Source organism: Macrobrachium nipponense, chromosome 16 (genome assembly GCF_015104395.2).
Source record: "Macrobrachium nipponense isolate FS-2020 chromosome 16, ASM1510439v2, whole genome shotgun sequence".
Lineage (NCBI taxonomy): Eukaryota > Metazoa > Arthropoda > Malacostraca > Decapoda > Palaemonidae > Macrobrachium > Macrobrachium nipponense.
Window position 1 is genome coordinate 5275579 of NC_087209.1, and position 25642 is coordinate 5301220.

Genomic DNA, 25642 nt, shown 5'->3' on the forward strand with positions numbered 1-25642 from the left:
AATAGTTAAATGTACTGCATACAAATACCAGTCTGTCACATTCTTGAGCACAGGCTCCTTTCACAAGACAGCATTTCTAACTGAACCCAACACCTGTTACTGTATCTCTAAGTTCTGAATGGTTTGTTCTACAACTAAAGTAGTAAAAGCAAAGGTTGCATTCTGGTGAATAATGAAATTAATATTTTAGTTGTGAGAGTCCATTTTCCACTGTAAGATTACCGGAAACTTGTCTGATGTAGTATGGGAAGCCATTTTCAAATTAACACTACTATAATGAAGTTTCAAAGTCATCTTGAACATGTACGAGTGTAAGTTTCAAGCACAACTTATTCAGCTGGTGGTTACTTTTCATATTTAACCAATTTACTGTTATATTAAAAATGCATAAGTTTTTCTTTTTTATATTAAAAATGCATACATTTTTCTTTTAAGATTATTTTTACCATCACGGATGTACATTAGGTTTTTAAGACTAAACAAGATAAGTTTCTTTTAAATGGCTAATAATCTTCTGGAAATAATTTTTTTTTTTTACAGGCAGCCAAACACAATGAAGCAGAAGAATGCATTTCCTCCGAACTTCATTCACTCGTTAGATTCGTCCCATATGATGCTCACCTCCATTTACTCTCAGAAAGCAGATTTCTCGTTTATCTCTGTTCACGACTGCTTCTGGACACATGCATCCTCCGTTGATGCAATGAACAAAGTAAGTAGTTTGAAGGGTTATTACCTGGTAAAAAAGGAAAAACAACTATTTTAGTATAAGTACTTGAGTAGCTGATGTTGCTCCAAGTTGTTTATAAGATGTAAGGCATCACATAAAATTAGTTAATGTTTGGTCACTAGAATTTTCTCTCAACAAAAACTGTTTAGTCCTTTAATAAGCATAGAAACTAGAGGATTGGGGCTTTGCAAAAGAAGTGCCTTGTCATGTTTGTTGTAAGAGATCATACTTTACCCGTTTAGTTACAATAATTGCTTCTTGACAAATACTGCTTTGTTCTTTGGTTAGATTTTAAATATTAAAGATATTAGGGAATTTGGAAAAGAAGTGACTTTTGTCATGATTTTAAATGCAACCTATTTCATTACAGATATGTCGGGAGCAGTTTGTTGCTCTACATAGTGAACCAATTCTTGAAACTTTATCCAGTGATTTGAAGAAACGATTCAGCTTTGAATACAAGTGAGTAAAATGTCAGGTTATGATTATACAATTGTAAACTTAGTTTAACACATTTTCTACCATAGATCAAAGGATTTGCTGTTACAGTTATGTCACATAGATAGGAATACTGATCTTTTCTTACCTTGACACTATGTTTGGTTGTATGTTGTTTCTTTGCCATTGCTGGGAGAGGACATTTATTCTTAGTACAGCAAAGACACGAGTTAGTTATACTTGTGGCTTGACTCCCTAGTAGTTGCAACCACAAACCTTAACCAGGTTAATACTGAATGAGACCCAATTCCAACACCTGTAAAGAGAAAAGAAAAAAATAAGGCATTCAGAACTTCTATTAAGACCAGTGAGCTCAATGGGTGAACTACTGAAATTATCCAGGCTAACTTCTCAGGAGGTAAATGATAACCTAGTCCTGTACTTGACCATTGACTGACAGTCTTTGATAACACACTTACTCAATAATTAATACATTACTGGGAAAAGATAATCTGCTTGCATCGTGGACTTAGTATGGTGGAACTCTCGCAGTGACTTCAGTCTTTTTTCACATGCTGACAAGGCAAATAATTCAGGAGACTCCTACATACAGGAGAAACCAGAGATGACAAGACAGCATTCATCAACAAGGTCCTGTTGACATTTCCCAAGAATTTAAAACTTGCTATATATAGCAACTGAAAAAGAGGAATCGGCAGCATGAGTGTGTAGCTCGCATTACCCATCTGAGATTGTGTGGTGTTAATATTTTGCCAAACTCTAGTGTCAAGGTTACTTCCGATGGTTTCACCATAATCTCATGGCTTAGTGTATAGGTCAACAAGATCACAGTGTTGCATTTTTAGACTAGGGTTAGCTTAAAAGATGTGCCAATTCCTTGCTAGGAAACTACACTTACCTACCTACATCTCTGTGACGAAGTTTATCCAGCAACAGGCTTGTATCAGGTGGCTGAATAGCAACAAACCATCTCCATCAAGAAATCAGAAAAAAGTTTTAAAGACTGGCATTGGACAAAGCCAACCTTTATTGACCGTTGTAACCTGTAAACTTGCAATACCAGTCTAGGGCATAGCTGTAATCACCGATTGAGTCAACCAGGCCAGAAAATGAAAACCAGTGTAGCCTCAGGCAGTTATGCAACAAGACTGCACAGCTTTACAAGGGTGAAAGTAATAAGACCAAGTAACTTGAAACTTAGAGAGCATATATGGTTGTAATTCAAGATAAGGAAGCAGAAGTACCTTTATATAAAAATAAAGGATAACAAATAAATATAAAGGATGGTGTAAGAGTTCTGATCACTTAGGTAGGAGAGTCCTTAAATAATTAATTACATACAATTTCCACCATCTGGATAAACTTGATAAAACAAGCTGCAAAGAGATTAAACATTCACGAAGCCTGCAGTAGTATAGAAAATGATAAGCTGATACAAGTTATTAAGTTGAATATAGGGTAGAGAAAAAAGTACTAGCAAGATGTTCTCCCTGAGAAATGAATGTTTGTAATTACATTTTGCTTATCCTTTTGCTTCAGTTCCTCAATCTTAATACCAAAATTTTATCTTTACAGAGACTTTGCTCATGATGGATCAGCGAAAGACACAGCCAAAATGAAGGTCAACACGCTGCTCAACAAAATCCCAAGGAAAGGGAATTTTGACATCAGTGATGTACTGAAAAGTACTTACTTCTTCAGTTGAGTTAAAACTGGATAATTTTTGGAAAAATGCAGTTTTTCAGCCATAACTTACTTATGAATGAATGTTCCTCTACATGAAAGCAGAGTGTAGAATATTGATGGCATTTTGTCCTAAATAGGTTAATTAGCAACTCAAATGCCCATTCTTGTTGATTTGTCTTTCCAGTGATGCAATAAACTTGTCAAGTGGTGCTTTATTTGTTGAAAAACATGGGACCAACTTGTGTCCCCAATTAGGACACGGACGATGAAGTCTGTGTACCAATGAATTGTTTTCATCAATCTTTTTGCTGGCATGGTTGTTCTCATAATGACTATATATAGAGTAATGTGGGGTATACTTAATAGTAACTTCAATTTCTTGGGTTGCAGAATATTTTTCTAAAAGCATAGCTGTTTAATTAAACATTAAGATGACGCAAGAAAACTGAAAAAAACTTGAAAAGCGTTCATATATGTACTATCAGCTTAGCATTAGGGCTTAAGCCATTGTTATGGTGTTCTATGGGTTTGATTTAAAAACCATGAATTTGTAATTAGTTGTAAATTTTGTTGATATGCAACCATACCAGCCTCAACTCCTGTGATAATTTTTGCCATAGTTTGGATGAACTGACGTTTAGCATTTTTTTCCCCAATTCTGAGAAAATGGGCTTATAGTTGCATCATATTTGAGGAAATTTGGTTAATTTTGGCACTACTGTTCTTGAGTTGTAGACAATCAATAGAAAAAAAAATAGGTTAGCTATTAATTCTAAAAAAATCTGATGCAAAACTATAACTATGAAATACATCTCCCTGAAGTCAGATACACCGCTTAGGTGCCACTTTCAAGAACTAGGGGAGGTGTTATGAACAATGATGTTGATAGACCATAACATTTGTTACAGATTTCCTACCATACATTTAATCTTTAAATATGCTAATAACACTAACTGTCCCATCAAGGACATAGCAATAAAGTATCCTATAGTGAAGTGGTACTAACAGTGACCCTTGTTTGGTGCACTGTCTGTGAACACTCCAGCTGCATTGCCTTCTCTCTTAAGGATATCTCCTTCCCATTGGGGTGTCTTTTTCCACTTGGCTGTCCAAATTCTGCTTCACTTTGGTTCAGTTTTCACCTCCCACGAGAAAAGATTCTTCTAACAAGCCTTGTTTAATAAAGAATAAAATGGTGTGACTGTGGTCATATTCAGCTACAGGTACTTAATAATAATAATAATAATAATACAGTATTAAGATGCAGTTAAACTTTGGAATAATAATAATACAGTATTAAGATGCAACTAAACTTTGGAACCTATGCTGAATGCTAAATTTGTTTTCCAAAGTATTTCAATGCCTGTAAATGAATAGTGTAGGGATACAGAAAATTTTCCTGCTATTCACAGGTCAGAAATTATTCAAAGTTAAACTACAAAACCCATTTTCATAATACAAAGTAGAGCATAAATATTTAATTTTATTGAGCAGCTTTTCTATTTTGAAATGAGATAAGGGATTCTGTATTATTTCACAGAACTAATCCTAGCCAGTCAATGTAGTATAAACATTTAAGTTTGCTTAGTGGAGGGATTTATACATTTTTACATAGCTGAGCATGAGTTTGTATAAATATTAATATTAAAGTTTGCTCAGTCAAGTAATGCCTTATTCATGACCAGATTGTTATAAAATATTTTGGTTTAATTAATCTAGTCGCTGTTAGCAAATGCAATTTTGATGGGTATATATTTTTCCCTGTAGGACTGAAGTTATACATTTCATTAAATCATGAGAAATTACTTATTTGTAAATACTGTAAATTTATATCATACTGTATTTGTTTGTCTGTAAATAATAAACCTATTTTTTTAATAAAGATATGAAATTATTTAATTTTTTTTTCAAGTGAAGGAAGTATTACCATTAGCAGCTAGTTTAAACTATTTCTACAAATTGTTACAGGTATATTATCTTACAAAGTGATAATGCAAAGCAACAACCAATTTTTGCTTATTAACAAAATTCAATGCAAAAATAAGAATTCAAAATCCTAATGCATACCAGAACTGCTGGAAGGGAACCATCTCTGTACCTTAATTACTACAGTAATCAAAGAATAACCAAGAGTAAAATTATTTTTGGCAATTTGCGAGTACTAAATCCATAACCAAATAAGAGATGATTAAGTAAATTTTGAAGAATTGGGGAAGGTACAGTTCAACTTCATTTTGAAACCTGCACAAGTCAGGTAAATTGGAAACAAGATCTGGACATATGGCCTAGTTTTAAACCACAGATGTACACGTTATCTAAAGAGTTTGAACTGTCTAATCTTGTCTGTAAAACTACTCCCGAGGGTACAAATGTGTCTGGTCAAGCCAACACATATATCAGCATTCTTAAATTTTAGACAAATGTTTTAAAGTCTAGTTGAACTAATTGAAAGACCTTCCCCAGTTTGGTTCTTAATGTCCTTGAAATTTTCTAGGATTCTGTGCGTACGAGTGCATCAATATTTTCCACTTATAACAAGTTTTAGTTGTGGCTAAAGTTCACATCTAAACCTAATAGTAGTAATGATGAAACTTTAAGATATGCAAAATATTAAAACTGGCTTTAGTATCTCGGATGAACTATTGAGAAGAACTTTGACAATCTTAGACTTGGGATGACAGCCTAACTTAAGCATTTTTTAAATAGGCTGAAATTACACCTTTAGTTATTTTGTTATATTATTAATGTATAACAACCTTATATTCCTAGACCTTTACACGCCTCAAAATATAACTCAAGATTTGGATATGTATTGGCATAATGGACCGCAATATGCAGTCTGGCCCAAAAAGTAATACTGTTGCTTCAAAAAGCATACAGAACCTGGGACCTCTGTTAAGTAATATGAATTCGTCACCATCAGTTCACTTCAAGGACGTGGAAATACAATTTAAGTTTCCAAATACACAATGAACTATTTAATACTAACGAGTATTTTATTTCATAGGAAAATCTAGGCAATATAACTACCAATTTTTTAATCTTACGGGGAGAAGAAGATTGTGCCTAACGAGTATTTTATTTCAAATCAATGAGAGAAAGGTAGATTATAATGGCACCACTGAGCTAGCTTTCTAAAACCTCCCAGTGCTCACCCAAAGGACAATATTTTGACACGAGAGCCAAAACTTGGAGCAAGGTGAATTCAAGATGGTAGACACCAAAAGGACAGGATAATAAAACGAAGAATACAGCACAGCTGGAACCAAAAAAGATACTGTGTAAAACCTACGATGCTGTCTACAGTAGATACTACGGCACACTGTAAGCTGTAGCCCTTTAAGGGGGGGAAAAGTTTGCAATACGATCACACTTCAAAAAGTCCTTTTGACTTTAAAAAAAAAATGGGAATAATAGATATATTTCTGAATGAAATTCAAATTAGAGCACAAATATAAATTAGGTCATACCTCTATATGGAAAGTGGAACTGTTATAAATTTGAAAGGCGTTGACGGTTATTGAGCAAACAGAAAACAGGCGATTGAATGATAGCGGAAGAAAGTGGGAAAACTGTCCAAGGGCAATCATAATAAAAATATGAGTAACGAATCACGGTTTATTATGAATTGGTACCGCCAATTAAATAACCAATCAATCAACTAAACATAGGTGAAGGGAGAGGTGTTGAATACACAAAAGTTGGGATACATACGAGTTAGAATCTCAAAGGGATGGTAAAGTAACTGATGCAGTTGAGGAGGTAAACAATGAACCAGTAAATTGCAAATGACGTATAGTTCTGAGTTGTTGAAAGGCTTTTACGTAAAGTTAATGACATCGAGTGTGCGAGATTGAGAATGGCGTAGAATATATTATATCAAAGCGGTGATGGTGAAAGTGATAATTAGATCGTATACATACAACTTTCATATGAAAACATGCACGCTCATGTACGAACTAAGCACACAACACAACACTTTAACGTACACAAGACGACATACGTTTATGACAAAGGCAAGGTAGCTCACTGTACGCGTTATCATGACTTCTAATGACTTAAGCATGTTAGGATAGGACTAGAGAGTATATATACACTATCTCTGATTAATCCACTCTGCGTGATGTCTGACGCATTCACAAGCTCCCTCTGACTTTGAAATGGGTTATATGTAAGGCTTGTGTGCTTTCAGTGTGTAATCTGTTCCTTCGCATTGCATTGGATAAAGACATGTGGTAGCATACGTGTATATTAACGCAAGCAAAATACTTAAAGATATCTCAAGTCAAATTATATTACATCTGCATCCACCTTATTTGCCAATTTTATTCTCACAGAGAGAGAGAGAGAGAGAGAGAGAGAGAGAGAGAGAGAGAGAGAGGAGAGAGAGAGAGAGAGAGAGGGTTGGATTCTCGTGCACGATTTCCGTTTTATTTCCACCAATTGCATATTTGCCTTCGACTCGAAGCCTCGACAAACCCTTTTTATTTAATTGACTTCTCTGTCAACAGGGGAATCATTTCAACACGCCCCTCCCATTGTAGTTCGATAAATCCATCATGAATTGAAAAATTGTATACCCTGAATTATTATATAGACTTTCACCCTGCTATATGTTGCTAGAAGCTATGTGTTGCAGAATATGTATTACTAGAAGCTATATATATTACAACCAGCTACCCTGCTATATGTTGCTAGAAGATATGTGTTGCAGGATATGTATTGCTATAAGCTATATATCGCAACCAGCTATATACTGCTAGAAGCTTCAATGTCTAAATTAACAGGGGCTTTAACGTAACTATATGAAAGTGTATAGTATCACTATTTGAATGTTAGTAAAGTGGCTGTTAATATTGTGACCTGGGCTTTTGTATTATTATTATTATTAACGAATTAACCAGCGCTTCTTAAATACTAGTTTCGACAATGTTACAGCAAAAATGCAAGCAGCCTGTAAACTGTAACGTCGTGTTTGTTAAAAAAACACACACACACACGGTATAGAACCAATCAACTGACCAAAAGAGCCGTGATTAAAATGGGAAATATAACGCCATTTCTATGTGCAGCCGAGGGTAGGAATTCAGAGAAAGCTATTTAGAGCTCTTGATATGAACTGACCAAAAGAGCTGTAATAAAATGAGATATATCAAGTTGTTATTTAAGCATTTTTACGTGGAGGAGGAGGAAGAAGAAGAAGAAGAGGAAGAAGAAGAAGAGGAAGAAAGAAGAAGAGAAGAGAAGAATAAGAAGAAGAGGAAGAAGGAAGGAAGGAAGGAAGAGAGAGGGGAGGAGGAGCAGAGGAGAAGGGGAGGGGAGGGGGAAAGGAAGGGGGAGGGGGAAGCAGGGGGAGGAAAAGAGGGGGAAAGAAGAAGAGAGGAGGATGAGGAGGGGAAAGAGAGGAGGAGCAGAAAGGGAAAGCTATCAGAAGCTCTCTTGTTGTTCTGGTTCAACGATGGGCGAGGAAGATAATGGGTCTCTGAATCTTGCAATGTTCTCTCTCTCTTTTGAAGCAAAACTCGAATAAATACAAAGAAACTATGCTGTATTCAATAAATCTGCGAGTTTATCTAGTATCTCTCTCTCTCTCTCTCTCTCTCTCTCTCTCTCTCTCTCTCTCTCTCTCTCTCAACACCGAGTGTCTACTGTAAGAATCTGTAGGAGGTTATCTATTCTTTCTCTCTCTCTCTTAGTAAATGTGAACTTTAAATTCAGAATCTGTACGAGTTTACCTAGCCTCTCTCTCTCTCTCTCTCTCTCTCTCTCTCTCTCTCTCTCTCTCCTCTCTCTCTCTCTCTCTCTCTCTCTCTCTCTCTCTCAACAGCAAGTCAAAATATTTACCCATCAATAATTGTAAATTAACACCTCCACACTGAATATCTTATATACCAAAAGGGTCTGTCTCCAAGATCTGATATTTTTAGGAAATAGGAAAATAATTACCACACCCAGACATCATAAGAATACGACCCCATGTCTAAGCCACGACTGAAAAAATTTTATTTGTAAAATTCTCTGGAATTCCTAAAGCACTGCCACTAGTCCCTATTTCCATATTCTCAAGTTTTTAACACTGACATTCTCTTTCCTCTGTTTTACGTTTAACCCCGAGTCTCGTTTCAAGTGTGTCTTGGTGCTTCTGATGGGGGAAAGAACTTTGTTTTTAATGTTAAAAAGAATAAGGAAAATGAGAGAGAAAATAGTGGCAAAAGTAAAATTAGACAGTTAACAGCTGTCCTGAGCGCTCTATCTAAAGAGCAAAAGCCACTTGTTGCTAGCTAATGAGTGCAGTTGTGTACTGCATGCATTTTATGCTTTAATGAAGCCACCTTCCAACAAACGCCCCCCTTCCCCCACCACAGCCCGCCCGAGAGAGAGAGAGAGAGAGAGAGAGAGAGAGAGAGAGAGAGAGGAGAGAACTGGATAATCGTCGAATAAGCACTGCCAGCTATGTAGAAATAATTTTTTGACTTGAATAACATAAGATCTCGTACATATTCTAATCTTGTCTTGCATATAATAAGTAAAAGCAACTCTCTGTCTTTCGTCAGTTTCGACTTCCAACCAAATCACTGGAAATGACGGTTTTTAAAAGTTATCTGAACCGAGGACATTCAGTGGCTCGAAAAAGGCAGTTACATCCTTCGCGGAACAGAAGGTATCCTAATATTTAATTCCAGAAGGATGAGAATAAGGCTGTTCTCAAACGAGCAATGCCAAGAAGGATTCTTAAAAGTGTTCAAAATCCTTATTAAAATGTAATACACTTGCTGAGGATTCTCGTAAATTCAAGGTTTCTCTCCTAATAACATTAGGGCGTAAACTAAAATGCACAATGCCTAAAAAATTAATTTACTTATACTGACACGAACTAACATGTCAATTCGATCCCTGAGAACAAAGGAAGTTTACTTTACCTCATTTTTCCAGTAAACACGATATTGTAGTATTCTTACCGATATATTCGTACCATTCTTTGACGTGTCTGTCCAGTAGAATTATTTTAACTCTTCTCAAGTCTTCCTCTGGATCGTGCAACTTGTGAAAAAAAGAAAGGAAAATCATGTGGAAGAATATTTTAACATACAATTTTACTATTTATTAGAATTTATATATTAAAGAATGCACTGTAGGACATGCATATAAAAAGATGTCACATATTACAAGACTGTTCTTGACTAGCTAGTTCTGATGTAGTATACGTTTAGATAAAGCAAGTAGCCAAAGTAAGTTATTCAGAGCGCTTTATCATTTGCCAAATAATGTCTAGACTATTGTTGTTTGTGGTTTTACTGAATAATGAAGGGCCTAAAAGAAAAAAAGGAAAACTTAAGACTTTGATAGAACTAAAAATATCTGTTCAAAAACAGTTGTGATAGGGGTGAAAAGTCATTTAAGCTAGCTTTAACAGTTTATAGTTACCTTAAATTACCTTTTTACTTAAGAAAAGCTATATAAACTGCTAACTGAATAATAAATCGAGCACACGAGGGAGGAGGGTAACAAATGATTGCCAAAAAAGGAGGACCCCTCCTAAAATAATTTTTTTTTTTGAGGGACTGAATGACAGCCAAAAGATGGCTCTTCAAAACTAAACATGTCTGATGATAAGAGTGGACCTACATAAGCTGTTATATCTCGAGAGAGGATTATAACCTAAGCATGTTAATCCCGGAAAGTGACATTCTCTATCAAGTGGAAAAACAATGTGTTTGAGTGGAAAATCATCACACCCACAGGAATTTTTTTTACTTGTGTTTATAACAGAACATTCAAACATTTACTTCGTGTTCTCCTAACCCCTACATGTTGGTTTATATGAGACTGTCACTTTACATGTTAATATTACAGAAGATAAATGGACGAATGACTTAAGAGAAATTAAAGAATGAGCAGTTAGGTGATTAAAGAAAAGAAGAGAGAGAGAGAGAGAGAGAGAGAGAGAGAGAGAGAGAGAGAGAGAGAGAGAGAATGAGCAGTTAGGCGATTATACACAGAGAGAGAGAGAGAGAGAGAGAGAGAGAGAGAGAGAGAGAGAGAGAGAGAGAGAGAGAGAGAGAGATGGCAACTTTAAAGGTGATTTTACTATTATACGAAACATTTACGAAATGGAGCAGCAGCACACACACACAGAGAGAGAGAGAGAGAGAGAGAGAGAGAGAGAGAGAGAGAGAGAGAGAGAGAGAGAGAGAGAGAGAGAGCCGCATAATCCCTATTGTAAAAACGCTCCTCCGATGAATATTTCTGACAGATAAGAATCATAAATCACATTTTACATAACTATTCGTCTTGAAACCTATATTTGTTAAATTTCTCAAAACATTAAATATTGAAACCTATATTAAATTTTTCAAAACCTTAAATAAAATCAAAGTGTCGAAATTAAGCCCATGAAAAAATGGAAAATCTTAAAGTATTAATTCACTCGATATCCACAAACGTAAAAATAAAACCACATGGGTTTAAATTTCGTACCAATTCTTTAAACAAAATCGTGGTCCACTGGACGGTCTATCTATAAAACTACAACGATACACGTCCCCATTTCAAATAATCTATCGCCCGAATATGCACATTGTTCGTGAAATTCTATTACCGTATCTGATACCGTTTCATGCAACGGGTATTCTGAAATGGAAGTTGTTCACATGTTCGTATTTATTCTAAAATATTGCTCGTTATCAAGTATCTCCCATCAGGGTATGAATCCAGTTGAGAAGTAAATTATCTGGACCAAGAAATACATCACAATCATCACAAGGGCCCATTGAATACTCTTAAATCAAAGTTATTCACATGGTCGTATTCATTGTAAATAACCTTTGCCAAGAAATGCATCCCAGAATCATCACTATGGGTCCACTGAATACTCTGAAATTAAAAGTTATTCACATGGTCGCATTGATTTTATAATTTACGGGACATTAAACCGATTAAGAATTATCACAAGGGTCCACTATTGATAAAATTGTCATTAAGGTAAATCTTTTACTTGTCCTGCTAACACAGTTCTTGTCCATATTTATTCTCCCGTATTTTTTTTACAAAATTATCCAATTTTCTCAAATTATCTCTGAAGCAATTTTCTCAAATTATCTCTGAAGCAATTTTCTCAAATTATCTCTGAAGCAATTTTTTCAAATTCTCTGAGCAATCTCTCAAATGATCTCTGAAGCAATTTTCTCAAATTATCTCTGAAGCAATTTTCTCAATTGATCTCTGAAGCAATTTTCTCAAATTATCTCTGAAGCAATTTTCTCAAATTATCTCGGGCCAGTTTTCTCAAATTATCTCGGGCCAGTTTTCTCAAATTATCTCGGGCCAGTTATCTCAAATTATCTCGGGCCAGTTTTCTCAAATTATCTCGGGCCAGTTATCTCAAATTATCTCGGGCCAGTTATCTCAAATTATCTCGGGCCAGTTTTCTCAAATTATCTCGGGGCCAGTTTTCTCAAATGATCTCGGGCCAGTTTTCTCAAATTATCTCGGGCCAGTTTTCTCAAATGATCTCGGGCCAGTTTTCTCAAATGATCTCGGGCCAGTTTTCTCAAATGATCTCTAACATTCTTGTATTATCTAAGGCAATTTCAATGTATTATCTCGGTACACTCCTCTCGATGATTTTGATACACGACTAAATCATCTCTGTACACTCTCCCAAATGATCTCGGTACACTAGTCGGTATTTCTATATAAGCATTCCGCATCGTTCGTTCCCGCAAATACGAAAGCCAACAGGAATTAGGGTGTCAAATGTATTTCGCCGTGTTTAGTACGAGCCCCTGGGGGTTAATTACAGTCGTCCGAATAAATATTACTTAAAATTCTTGCTCAGGAGGTAAAACTGCATAGAAAAACCGCAACTGCCATGGTCTAGGTCGCCGCGGAATAGTAATATAGATCTACCACAAATAGGAATCCCAGTTTACATAGGAGTCAAATTGACCTTAGGAAGCAAGGAACCACTGGCTTTTATAGCAAGTTAACTTACGTTGAATCCATAGAATTTCCACAAGTGACCTCTTGAAACTGATCCAGTCGATGAATATATAAATGAATCTCTTATCCTGGGGAGATAAATTCTTAAGTTTTGACGCGACCCCAGACAGCGGACTCACCTGGAGAGAGAAAAGACTAAAATTTACTTTTTTAAAACTCGTTTAAATATGCACCAATGACACTTGAGTTATAGAACGTATAAATTTTCAAGGCGTACTTTAAAAGCCTAAATATACATAAATACTTTTTTCTTACAAGGCTCGTGAAATTATGCACCAGTAACACTCGTTACAATATAAAAGTTATACATTATGAATGACGTATTGTCAAACCAAAAAAATATCCGCGACAATCACTCTCTAAGGATTGTAAAAATAAGCACATATAACACTCGTAAAACGAAATCGAGCAATTTATGAACGAAGAACTTTAAAAAAACAGAATATCCACAATGATACACGATATTTACAACGTACTTTCAAAACTGCAAAGAATTTTCACCAAGAGTTTGGAACAAACTACGTAAATACTGGCCCGTGCCCAGTTCAAGACTGAGAAACCACTCGAGAATACCCTACTCACAAATCAAGGATCTTGGACAACACTTGGCTATACCGACGTCATTTCTACTCGTTTTTGTTTTTGTTTTTTCCTTTCTGTGTTTATGAGGTATATATGGGGATGAAATAGTTTGCACACATTACGTTATATATATTATATTTATATATATATATATATATATATATTATATAATATATATATATATATTATATATATATATATTATATAATATATATAATATATATATATATATATATATAGTATATACCGCTTTTTGGGGGCAAGCTTTTCTTGTATGCAGATTTCGTTGAATTCTATGGCATTTTTGGTTGCTGATCAACTTCTTATTAGTTTGACAAAATATTCTAGATCTTCTTTGTTCAGATCATTCTTCCAAATTCAGTTGGTGGATGTTGACTGCAAATGAATGATTATTATGAGTTATCTGACGTGGTAATCGTTATGATAATTGACACTGACGAGCGTTTAGATGGTGTTTAGAACAGCTTGCGTAGAATAAGTGGCGTAAAGATAACTGAAAGGGAGAGAAAGACGGAGAGACAAAGGTGTGAAAATCGTAGCAGAGGTGACAGAATGAATCAGAGGAAGAGATGAGGACCTGGAAAGTGTTGGATATAATGGCCGGAGAGAGGCGCCAGAGACGGTCTTAAAATCCAGGATATAGTTTGTTGTTCAAATAGGATTATGGAATAGTATATAGAATTTAGACCAAAGGCTAAGCACTGGGACTTATGTGGTCATTCAGCGCTGAAATTGAGAATAAAAAGGCACTATGAAACAATTGGTTAGGAGAGGGTGGATAGTAAGATGGAAGAAAGATAATATGAATGGAGGTACAGTAAAACGAATGAAAGGGGTTGCAACTGGGGGCCCGAAGGGACGCTGCAAAGAACCTTAAGTAATGCCTACAGTGCACCCCGTGAGGTTTGTTCAAATAGGGAGGTCTTCAGTATCTAGTAGCTATTTATTAATATACGCGTCTATAATGATATAAGGCCACAGATTAGGTGTAAAACAATATGCATATGCGTGAAACTGTTTGTCTAGAGAGAGAGAGAGAGAGAGAGAGAGAGAGAGAGAGAGAGAGAGAGAGAGAGAGAGAGAGAGAGAGAGAGAGAGAGAATTTCCACTAAAATTCGTCGTGGTCTGGAGATATTACACTCAACTAATCATAACAATTGGAGAGAGAGAGAGAGAGAGAGAGAGAGAGAGAGAGAGAGAGAGAGAGAGAGAGAGAAGAGAGAGAGGAAAGTTTCCCAATAAAATTCGTCGTGGTCTGGAGATATTACACTCAACTAATCATAACAATTGAGAGAGAGAGAGAGAGAGAGAGAGAGAGAGAGAGAGAGAGAGAGAGAGAGAGAGAGATTATTTTCGCTAGAATATGCTATGGTTTGAAGACTATACGGAGCAAGTCATGGATGGTGGGCTGATTAAAAATGGTTTTACTAGGACCTACGTATAATATACCTGAAAATGAAATTCATAAAAAAGGTTCCATAATCCAAAGTACCGAGAAAGTTGGATACAAAAACTACACTTAATTACCAAAAAGACTTAATCACCACCCAAACAATCGTTTAGCTGATAATTAGGAGCAAAACGACCGTGCTGATCTATTTGGATCCGTTACCCAAAAAATGGGTCTGTCTGCTACAGGAACTTTTCTCAAAGCTGTGCATCAGTTTTTAGCCATTGTTTACAAAGAGCTTCAACATAGAACACTCTTGTGTTGCCTAAAGAGATTTGGTGGTGTTTACTGGTCCTAGTCTACAATTCATCTTCTAGAATTTGCGATTTCGTGTAATAAAAGTGCTGCTCTCGTCAACATGGCTGAAAAGGTAGAGGTAAGGTTATTTGGATCATATCAAGATGAGCTATTCAACCATTTTCAAGACTATATTATACCACTTTTATATACATATATACACATATATTAATTATGTATATAAATCGGTGGTATAATATAGTCTTGAAATAATGGGTTCGCTAATGTCGACACGAGCCGGAAAGGATGGAAATTTTATGTTTTTAAAGTTTGTTTCGATGAATTGTGGGGTTTTAGTTTAACCGAACCGTAAATAGTATTGTGTTCATTTAGAATCTCCGATAGCTTAGTATTTTTCTTTAGATAAATCTTGTAAATTTGTAGTGCTTTTGATTCAGTGCTCATTGAGAGCTTCCAGTATTTACAGTTGTAGGCTTATGAGTCTTGTGCTGGGTATGATAACAGTGAAATTGGTTCTTTTAATATATTTTAAATGTTTTGACTGGTTGAGCCATTAAAGTGTTTAGCCATGACACGAATTATGCAGCATTAAACTTATAATAATTTTAATTTGTGGGTGATATAATTAAACTCTTAGCTGGAGGTCAATCTAATGAAACTTATGGGTTTACTTTTTAAAATCGGTCTTATCAGGACGTTCTCTCCAGAATTTAATTTGGAAATTGTGACTTGAAACTATACTTCCTACTAAGTTCTCCTTTAGTCTAAGAGGAACTGTAATTAATGCTTAACCACTTTACTAACAAATTACCCACCCAGTTTAACCAGCCCGAGAAGTCTACTTGAGACTGCCTGGAAAAACTAAGCCCTATTAATAATAATAACCCATCCAGTTAGCACATATCAGATACCAGTGCCCAGTTTCCTTTGCGTAAGTCTAGATTGATGTTTAGACAATAAAAACATAAGTTTCAGATAAGCATTGTGTTATTTATTGTTGTGATTTTCAGAATATGGAAAATAACGGCGTGAAGCCAAAAGATCCAGCCCCTGAAAGTAGCCCTACAGAGACTGATCAAAATTCTCAGAACCTCGCAAGCGACACAATGGCCCTTCTGAGGAAGAAAGACGAGGACATAAAAAACGTCAGAGACCTGCTGGCGGTCTCCTTGAAAGACTGGGTCCACGACCTGATCAGGAGGGTCGACTTGGTGAAAAGTGAGGTAAAGTCTGCGAGGAACGTCGTCCTTCCCACCTGCGTCGTCTTGGACGAGCTGGCGCAGAAGGGGGAGCCAAACGACGAGATGACGCAGATGGTCAACACGATCATGGTCAACGTCGAGTGCATCTGCAAGCAGATACCAGTCGCCACGAGTGTGATCGGGCTGATCATGGACCAGTTGAGATCTTTGCCGCAGACTGGGGAGAAGAAGTCGGTGAGATTGTGACTGAAAAGGTGGAGCGAGCGGACAAGGGCACAAACGACGTACCAACACCCCCGAAAGAGACTGCCAAACGAAGTAAAAAGTCTGATTCGTCTGAGAGCCCCGTGCCGAGGGCCGAGGTGCCTTCTAGCGAGGCGAGAAGTGACGGAGATAGTGGCGATACCATTTCCAAAGGCCAGGAGTTGCAGAAACCAGATAGTTTACCTGGAGAAGAGACCACTTCTCAGACGGCAACTGTAGATGATACTTCAAGAAGCAAGACCCAAACGGAACCATCAGACTCTCCCGAATCTCAAGCCAACCAACGAATTCGTCGCCTGGAAGCCAAGATAGTAGAGATGGAGTGTACCAGCGTGATCCTTGGCGACGTCATGAGATACTGGATCACGGATATGCTCGAGAAAGTAGACTTCGTCACGAAAGAAGCGAAGTCTGCTAGGAAACTGGTCTACGACACGAATACCATGATAAAGGATCTGCCTTACACACTACCACGTGAAGGGGATATTCGGGCGAAGATGCATGATCTCCTCGGGAAGGTGGAAGAAGTCATGAAGCAAGTGCGTTCAGCGACGACTGTGATGTCAGCTGCCGTAGACCAGGCGATGCACATGAAGGGCATGGAAGACTTCAAGGAGGAGATTTGCACCATAGTAATGGCAGAGGTCCCAAAGACTCCTGCTGACGAGGCGGACCCGTCGTCTCGTGATGGAGCGGATTCTGCGCGCGTTGATTCGGTTAACGAGGGCGCGGATACAGAGGCTGCTGTGTCTGTTGCTGCTGCTGCTGCTGCTGCAGAGGGCAAGGACAAGGGACGTCGGTCACGCAAAGACTTGCCTAGAAGGGCTCCAGTTAAGTCGCCGGAGAAGACGAGCGATAAAAACGTCAACAGTTCTCTTCAGTCTCCCAAGAAGAAGAACCACAAGAGCAACAGCACCTTTCTAGTACTACCGTCGGCTGACAAAAACTACTCAAAACCAGTAGCAGGTCACATCGAATCTGAGAGGAATGATTCGGCGTCGACTGGCAAGGACGACGAATCGATAGACTCGTCGACGGTCGACAACAACGAGTCGACGGATACCATAGAGAAACTGAGGGGGGAGACCTCGTCCGATTACGACACAGATTTGAGCTGCGATTCTTGTGGAACTTACTACTTCGAGGACGAGGCTTTTGAGGTTTCCATAACCAACTTCGCCTTTCTGGATCTGATCGAGCCAGTAACACTGCGCAATTTTAGAAAAATATCTGATTGTATATGAGTTAAAATATTATCTGATTGTATGTGCGTTACGTAGTCTGCTGATAGGTTTAGAGATTTAAGATAGAGAAGTGGTTTTTTAAACAAATGTTTCTGATGAAAATGACCTGTATAGAGTTCTATCTGGAAACAGAACTTGGAGAAGTTCATAAAAATTTAGTAGCAACATTAGGTAAGAACTTGAGGAAGTTCGATGATTTTTTTAAATGTTTCTGATAATACTTTACTAATAGTATTATCAGGTTCCAGGACTTGAACATTTTCTTTATATAGCTTTCTACTTACTTTTAAATATTCCTGTCCAACTATAGACTACACGTATATAAACTGTAATTTTTAAAAATTCTACTTAATGTAACTTTTGAAATTAATATTTTAAGAGGGAGTTATCTGTTTACTGTACAGTATTAATTTAAACTTAAAGTAATTTTTTATAGCTTTTTACATAGTTTATAATTTCCATTTTAATAGGATGCAACATTTTGCAGTTTTATTTTTAAAAGTAATCTTTGTATTAGCTGATTTGGGAAAACTAAGTGTAGAAGTGTTTTGAAGACTTCTAATAAAGATTTTTTTTACTTCTGTGTCTGTTAAACAACCCTCGAATGTAGTTTCGGAAGAGTCATGAAAACTTAAAATTGTTCATTCCCGTATATAGTCAAGAATAATTATAATTTCAGGTAAAATGCTTCTGCAACTTAATACTTAATAGCTCTAAAAGTGTTGACATGCACCCTATGGTAACAGAAAATTTGATTATTTGCATGTTAAGTTTGCCGTACCTTTATTAGGTAAGATTTCTCAAAACGCGACCTGCATAAATACATTACAGAGAAAGTATTCATAAGGTATTTAGCGAAACTGTTGACTGGAACTTCTTCAGTGAACAAAAAGAAACTTATTAAGCACCTTGTCCTCGTATAAGATAGAAAATTACATGAAGACTAAACGACTTTGAAACTGCCCCGAGTGTTTGGCCTTCTCGTGTTAAAACTGCAATTGTCACCCAAATCAATTTAGGTAACTTAGAGTCCTTTTCAGATTTGCAGCCCCTCTAAGGATTGTATTTTCATTTTTAACTAAAGCTGAAAACTCTCAAAGTATATTTGGTTGCTAGATCAAATCACAGTAATGCATTTGAGAGAGGTGATAGTGATACCAAAAATGTACCAAACAAGAATACTGGACAAATAATCATCGGTGAGAGATGTGTATTTCTGGTAATAGAAGTTCGCTCTCGACGTGGTTCGGAAGTCACGTGAAGCCGTTGGTCCCGTTGCTGAATAACCGCTGGTTCCATGCAACGTAAAAACACCATACAAACAAATAATAATCAATCTGAGATACTTATGCTGCAACGGCACGTCTTCACGATAAAAACAAGACATTATTTAATTCGTATATATATTATTCGAGCTACATATGTCCTTTAATAATTAATTCGCTCTACCTCGGAATTTATATATTTTCATATATGTAAAACGAAGAGGGATTTTTTAGTTAATAATAATCTATAACGTCACTGACTTCTTGATTTCGTCTGTCCGCTGAGCGGTGGTTCGAACCCACGAGAGGACGAAATTATTATCAACTAAAAAATTCCCCTTCGGTTAACATATATGAAAATATATAAATTCCGAGGTAGAGCTAATTAGATATTAAAGGACATTTGTAGCTAGAATAATTTATGAATCACGGTGATGTGACAATTATTCATATATATGTATGTTTAATTTCTTTTTCCCCTCACGAGTGATGACCCAGAAAACAGAAACACAATAAAAATTTGATATGAATATTTGTGGTGGGTTTCACTGACTTTTCTTGATAGGGGCCATATATTGGATTTTGATTTTATTACAAGTCTTTTGAGTTTGGGGACGGGTGGATGGGACGGAAATTGAATTTGTGTTGTTGTTTAATGGCTTTTTCAATTGCTTTGTCGCAATTGTCGAGCTCTGATGGTGTCGAATGGGTTGTCATTTTGATGGTAAATATTGTTATTCTTGGTTTCTAATTCTGTGGTTCTGTACTTACTGCGTTTTTTTAAAATTTTTTGTTTCTTCTCTCTTAGGGGTCTGGCCTACTACGAGGTATTAGGTAGCGCGTTCCACTGTACTCTGCTATCAAAAAATTCTTAATCTGTAGAATTTTCACGAATTCGGCATCTTAATTCCTCTACACTTTTCAAAATGTCAGAATTTTACCCGACGGGAAGACTCCCGATTAAACACCTCTCTGAGGAGAAAGAGAGAGAGAGAAAAAAATCTAGCTGTGTGGCTGTAATATCATAGATAACATAACATATAACGGAAAATATGGAAGAAAGTGTGTGTGTGTGTGTAGAGAGAGAGAGAGAGAGAGAAACTCTTTGATCTCCGTCCCCCTCCTCCCCCCCCCAAAAAAAACAAAAAAATAACATGTAAAGTGTGGTTCCCTCAACAGCAAACACACGTCGGCTGAGGTCGGAAGTAACTCTTCAAAGAGGGAGTAGAAATGTAAACCTATTACGACCTTTCCGGCCTGAATTTTGCGCCCCCCCCCCCCCAACCTTCCCCTTCTACTCCCCAATCACACACACACAACACACACACGAACACACCTTTCAGGCAAATAGGCCTGAACGCGCACTGGAGCCATTATCATCTAAGCCTCTGCTCTTTTGCAAGTCTTTTGTGTTGTTGGGGGGCGATCGGCGCGTACGTATAGTAGTAGCATCAATATCAGGCGACTCGATTCTCTTATTTGTTAGGTAAATCCTCTTCCTCTCTTTCCTCCCTGGCCCAAAGAGGATTAAGGAAAGGGACTGAGAGGACAGATAGGTAAAGTGAGGATATTTTCCTTTCTCGTTATGGGAAAGGAACAGCTGGGGGATTGCTTTATTTTATTTTTTTTTTGGGTATTTTTTTTAGACGATGCAGTTATGAGAATTTAAAGTCAGATTATTTGGGCATTTTTCATTTTAGGTCTGAGGACCGTGATGCTATCAACTAGATCTGGTTATCTTTTTACAGCAAAGAATAACTGGGGAATGCGTTTTATTTATTTTATTTCTGGGTATTTTTTTAGACGGTACAATCATGAGAATTTAAAGTCAGATTATTTGGGCAGATTTTATTTATTTATTTTAGGTCTGAGGACCGTGATACTATCAACCAGGCATAATCAAATATGGTTATCTTTATATTTCTTTCTTCCAGGATTCGTCATGATTTTAAGCCCCAAACCTACTTATACTCGTATGTCTCTCTGATTTTAACCCCAAACTTGCCTCCGTGATTCCAGCATTCTTCATCATGACTTAAACCCCAAACCTACTTATGTCTCCCTGATTCCAGCATTCTTCGTCATCATTTAAAACCCCAAACCTACTTATATGTCTCCCTGATTCCAGCATCTTCCAGCATTCTTCGTCATGATTTTAAACCCAAATCTACTTATGTGTTTCCCTGATTCCAGCATCTTCCAGCATTCTTCGTCATGATTTTAAATCCCAAACCTACTTATATGTTTCCCTGATTCCAGCATCTTCCACCATTCTTCGTCATGATTTTAAACCCCAAATCTACTTATGTCTCCCTGATTCCAGCATCTTCCAGCTTCCTTCATCATGATTTTAACCCCAAACCTATATCTCCATGATTCCAGCATCTTCCAGCCTTCTTTATCATGACTCAAACCCCAAACCTACTTATGTCTCCCTGATTCCAGCATCTTCCAGCATTCTTCGTCATGATTTTAAACCCCAAACCTACTTATATGTCTCCCTGATTCCAGCATCTTCCAGCTTCCTTCATCATGATTTTAACCCCGAACCTATGTCTCTGTGATTCCAGCATCTTCCAGCATTTTTCATCATGACTTAAACCCCAAACCTACTCATGTCTCCCTGATTCCAGCATCTTCCAGCATTCTTCGTCATGATTTAAAACCCCAAACCTACTTATATGTCTCCCTGATTTCAGCATCTTCCAGCATTCTTCGTTAATGATTTTCGTCCCAAAGCTGACCATTCCTCATTGTAGCGAGGGATAACACAAGAATAACAGGTTTTATTTTGGGTTATTTACATACCGCGAGTAAAGTGATTATAGACAAAATAGTTTTACATTCGACGTAAGGTGGTTTTTTATCTAAAGAGTTTTCTTTGACGTAAAGTGATCTGTAGTCAAAACAGTTTTATCTTTGACGTAACGTGATCTGTAGTAGAAAGTTTTATCTTTGATATAAAGTGATCTGTAGTCAACAGTTTTATCTTTAACGTAACGTGATTGTAGTCAAAACAGGTTTATCTTTGACGTGAAGTGAATTATAGTGAAAACGGTTTTAACTTTGATGTAAAGTGACTTGTAATCCAAAGAGTTTTACCTCTGACATAAAGTGATTTGTAATCAAAACAGTTTTATCTTTTAATGTAAAGTGGCTTGTAGTCAAAACAGTTTTACCTTTGATGTAATGTGGCTTGTAGTCAAAACAGTTTTACATGTGATGTAATGTGGCTCGTAGTCAAAACAGTTTTATTTTTGGCATAACATGATATGTAGTAAAAACAGTTTTTACCTCCGACATATAGTGATTTATGGGCAATACAGTTTTATCTCTGATGTAAAGTGAGCTGTAGTCAAAACAGTTTTATCTTTGACGTAAAGTGACGTAGTGAAAACAGTTTTACCTTTGACATAAAGTGATCTGTAGTCAAAACAGAATTATCTTTGACACAAAGTGATCTGTAGTAAAAAAGTTTTATTTTTGATGTAGAGTGGCCTGAAGTCAAAACAGTTTTATCTTGAACGTAAAGTGACATGAAGTCAAAACAGTTTTATTTTTGACGTAACGTGATCTGTAGTCGAAAGTTTTATCTTTGACATAAAGTGATTTGTAGTCAAAACAGTTTTATCTTTAGCGTAAAGTGACATGAAGTCAAAACAGTTTTATTTTTGACGTAACGTGATCTGTAGGCGAAAGTTTTATCTTTGGCATAAAGTGATTTGTAGTCAAAACAGTTTTATCTTTGACGTAAAGTGATCTGTAATCCAAAGAGTTTTACCTCTGACGTAAAGTGACTTATAGACAAACCAGTTTTACCATTGACGTAAAGTGACTTGTAGTGAAAACAGTTTTACCTTCGATTTTAGTGATGCTCATTCAAAGCAGTTTTACCTTTGACGTAAAGTTACTTGAAGTCAAAACAGTTTACTTTCGACGTAAAGTGATTTGTAAGCCAAAGAGTTTTACCTCTGACGTAAAGTGATTTGTAGTGAAAACAGTTTTATTATTGACGCCAAAGTCCCGGCGAATTCGAGTCGATCAAGGAAATGGGTTTGCTATCAAAACAGCTTCACCTTCCGACATCCAAGACTGCGGTAAGTTTCTGGGAAGTTAGAGGCGAAATAGCGTTTACCTTTGTTCTACAAATCTAATCGGACAACTTCGGGACCATCTGTCTATCTATCTATCTGGAGAGAGAGAGAGAGAGAGAGAGAGAGAGAGAGAGAGAGAGAGAGAGAGAGAGAGAGAGAGACTCCCATGTTGCTCTGTACACATTAGAGTGAACATGTATAAAATAGAAAATATGGAAGGAAACGTATATGCGTGTGAGAGAGAGGGAGAGAGAGAGACTCAGTTTTGCTGTTTACCTAAAACATCAGAGGACATGTATATGATAGAGAGTATGGAAGAAAAATATGAGAGAGAGAGAGAGAGAGAGAGAGAGAGAGAGAGAGAGAGAGAGAGAGAGAGAGACCATTTTAAGCAACGTGACAATTTAAAGTTCCAAAAGAGCAGAGAAATAACTTCCACAACAGAACAATCCAAATAGTTGTTATATAAAAAGCAAATGTCTCATTTTGATTTATAATAAAAATAACATAGTTACAGAAGATGTAAAAATCTTAAAATATAATTTTTGCAACCTTGACGAAATGAACGTTTAAAAAATTTTGGTTTCATTGGTGACGAATAATAAAAAGAGGAAATTATACTGGAGTGATATAAAGAAATTACGACACAAACATTCTGAATTTACTGTGAATATCTGAAGAAAACGTCAATATAAATATGCGAGTAAAATTATTAATTTTTTCCATCCGAAATCGACCGAAATCTGAGCAACTATTAGTAAAATCGTGACCCAAAATTACCTTTAAAAATCATCAATTTTTCCATCTGAAATCGACCGAAATCTGAGCAACTATTAGCAAAATCGTGACCCATAACATCCCCTCTATTTGAAACCTTCCCGAAATCGCTCTCTCAAACCGCCCTGAAATATGGTCCGGCGGAGAGAATTGTTTGAAATTCATTACGACCAGTAACGCATATAACCTCTTAAGTGGAGAGAGAGAAAGGGATGCTGCCAATAACTCTTCCAAGGGAGGAGAACCTTCTAATAAAGGGAAGGGCTGCTGCTACTGCTTCTACTTCTGCAGCAGCAGAAGATTCCTGATTGAAGAGTGTTTATGAAATGAACGATAGAAACTGTTCGCTGTTTAGTCGTCTGCTCGAACCATTCGCTCGCATTGTTGGTCTGGTTTCTCAGTCGTCCGCTCGAACCGTTCGCTCGCTTTGTTGGGCTGGTTTCTCTGCTACGTCGAGACAAGTAATATGGTATACGATGCAGTTAACGAGTCATACACATACACAAGGTGGCCAACTTATCTGTTATTTATCACAAACATGTTGTAAAACAAGCCAGTGGCCACTAGTGAAGAGCGAAACGAAACTTTTGGGTACACTGTGATCCTTCAGGTGAGTCCACGATGCATAAAAACAATATTACCAAAACACACACACACACACACATTGTGGCCAACTTACCTCTTACATACCAGAGACAAGTTGAAAAATTGAAAACAAATCAAGCGACTAGAGGCTGAGAGCGAAATGCACATTAGCCAATACTGTTGGGATCTTACTTACATTTTAACTTTGAGGGTGTGTCTACAATGCAGAAAAACAAGTGATAAACATACAACACACAAGGGCCAACTTATTACTTACATGTCACAGATTGGGAATAAGTCGGTGACCGGAAGTGGAGAGAGGAACAAACCTCTGGTCAATACTGTTGGTTTCTTGCCTACGTAGCCAATGATGCAGAGAAAAACGTCACAAACACTCACAAGGTGGGGCCAACTTATTACTCAAAACAACTGGTTCGGAATAAGTTGGTGACCGGAAGTGGAGAGCTAAATAGAACGTGGTTCGGATACCACAATAAGCTGTAGGTCCCGTTGCTAAGTAACCAATTGGCTCCTAGCCACGTAAAATCTAATCCTTCGGGCCAGCCATAGGAGAGTTACTGAAGTTACTGAACATGTGGGATGATGACGTTACTAGACAGCCCCTGGTCCCCCTGTCAAGGGTTCCTGAGTGTCAGACACAATGTTGCTTAATTATGAAAAACTAACTCGGCCCGAGATTACGTAAGCAAGACTGAAAGGTCTCCCGTTCATTAGCCAGCAATGCTGGGAAAAGGCGCTTTTGTAACTTCTGTAAATAACCCCACAAAACATCGAGAACTCCTCGGTATTTCCCCATTCATATTTAATTAATGACTGTGTCTACGCTGGGAGGACTTGATCAAATATTCAGCCGAGCGTACGAACGCCAGCGTTTAAGGATATTCAGAGCGTAATCGGTTTGTGGAATGTTGACTCCGAGTAGCAAACAACTTAGCGGATACAGAGTACATAAACGATAAGGTTGAGTCAACACTTTTTGTGGGGCTGTAGCTCTCTTTCCTT

The 25642-nt window shown here is 37.1% G+C and overlaps 3 protein-coding genes and 1 long non-coding RNA gene across 14 annotated transcripts in view; 3 read left to right on the forward strand and 1 right to left on the reverse strand.

The window, feature by feature from the left end:
* The window catches only part of LOC135195544 (DNA-directed RNA polymerase, mitochondrial-like), a 31830-nt gene extending 27061 nt beyond the window's left edge, over positions 1–4769 (forward strand). Inside the window, exons 12-14 of the mRNA XM_064221800.1 lie at positions 541–712; positions 1101–1192; positions 2765–4769. Coding sequence (XP_064077870.1) covers positions 541–712; positions 1101–1192; positions 2765–2894 — 394 coding nt within the window. The 3' untranslated portion in view covers positions 2895–4769. The remainder of the gene's footprint in view (positions 1–540; positions 713–1100; positions 1193–2764) is intronic.
* Positions 1–25642, forward strand: part of LOC135195549 (protein Fe65 homolog) — a 1282053-nt gene that overhangs the window by 178346 nt on the left and 1078065 nt on the right. The gene's annotated exons all lie outside the window — the stretch shown is intronic.
* LOC135195545 (uncharacterized) lies at positions 601–13452 on the reverse strand. 6 transcript variants are annotated; one of them, XR_010310161.1, is made up of 6 exons: positions 13354–13452; positions 12870–12996; positions 9849–9916; positions 3882–4047; positions 1317–1484; positions 601–736 (listed from the first exon to the last, which is right to left on the reverse strand). It is a non-coding gene; the product is annotated as an uncharacterized LOC135195545 (long non-coding RNA). The 6 variants fall into 6 exon arrangements; XR_010310159.1 differs by having other exon boundaries at positions 9835–9916; XR_010310160.1 differs by having other exon boundaries at positions 9796–9916.
* LOC135195546 (uncharacterized) lies at positions 15145–18475 on the forward strand. Of its 2 annotated transcripts, none has more exons than XM_064221803.1 (2): positions 15145–15300; positions 16199–18475. In XM_064221803.1, exon 2 carries the CDS (start codon positions 16972–16974, stop codon positions 17896–17898), a length of 927 nt encoding a protein of 308 aa, XP_064077873.1. In that variant the 5' UTR covers positions 15145–15300; positions 16199–16971; the 3' UTR covers positions 17899–18475. The 2 variants fall into 2 exon arrangements, with proteins under 2 accessions (XP_064077873.1, XP_064077872.1); XM_064221802.1 differs by having other exon boundaries at positions 15150–15306.

Coding starts and splice junctions, on each gene's coding strand:
- LOC135195546 (XM_064221803.1), top strand. CDS start 16,972: ATGGAGTGTACCAGCGTGATCCTTGGCGACGTCATGAGATACTGGATC.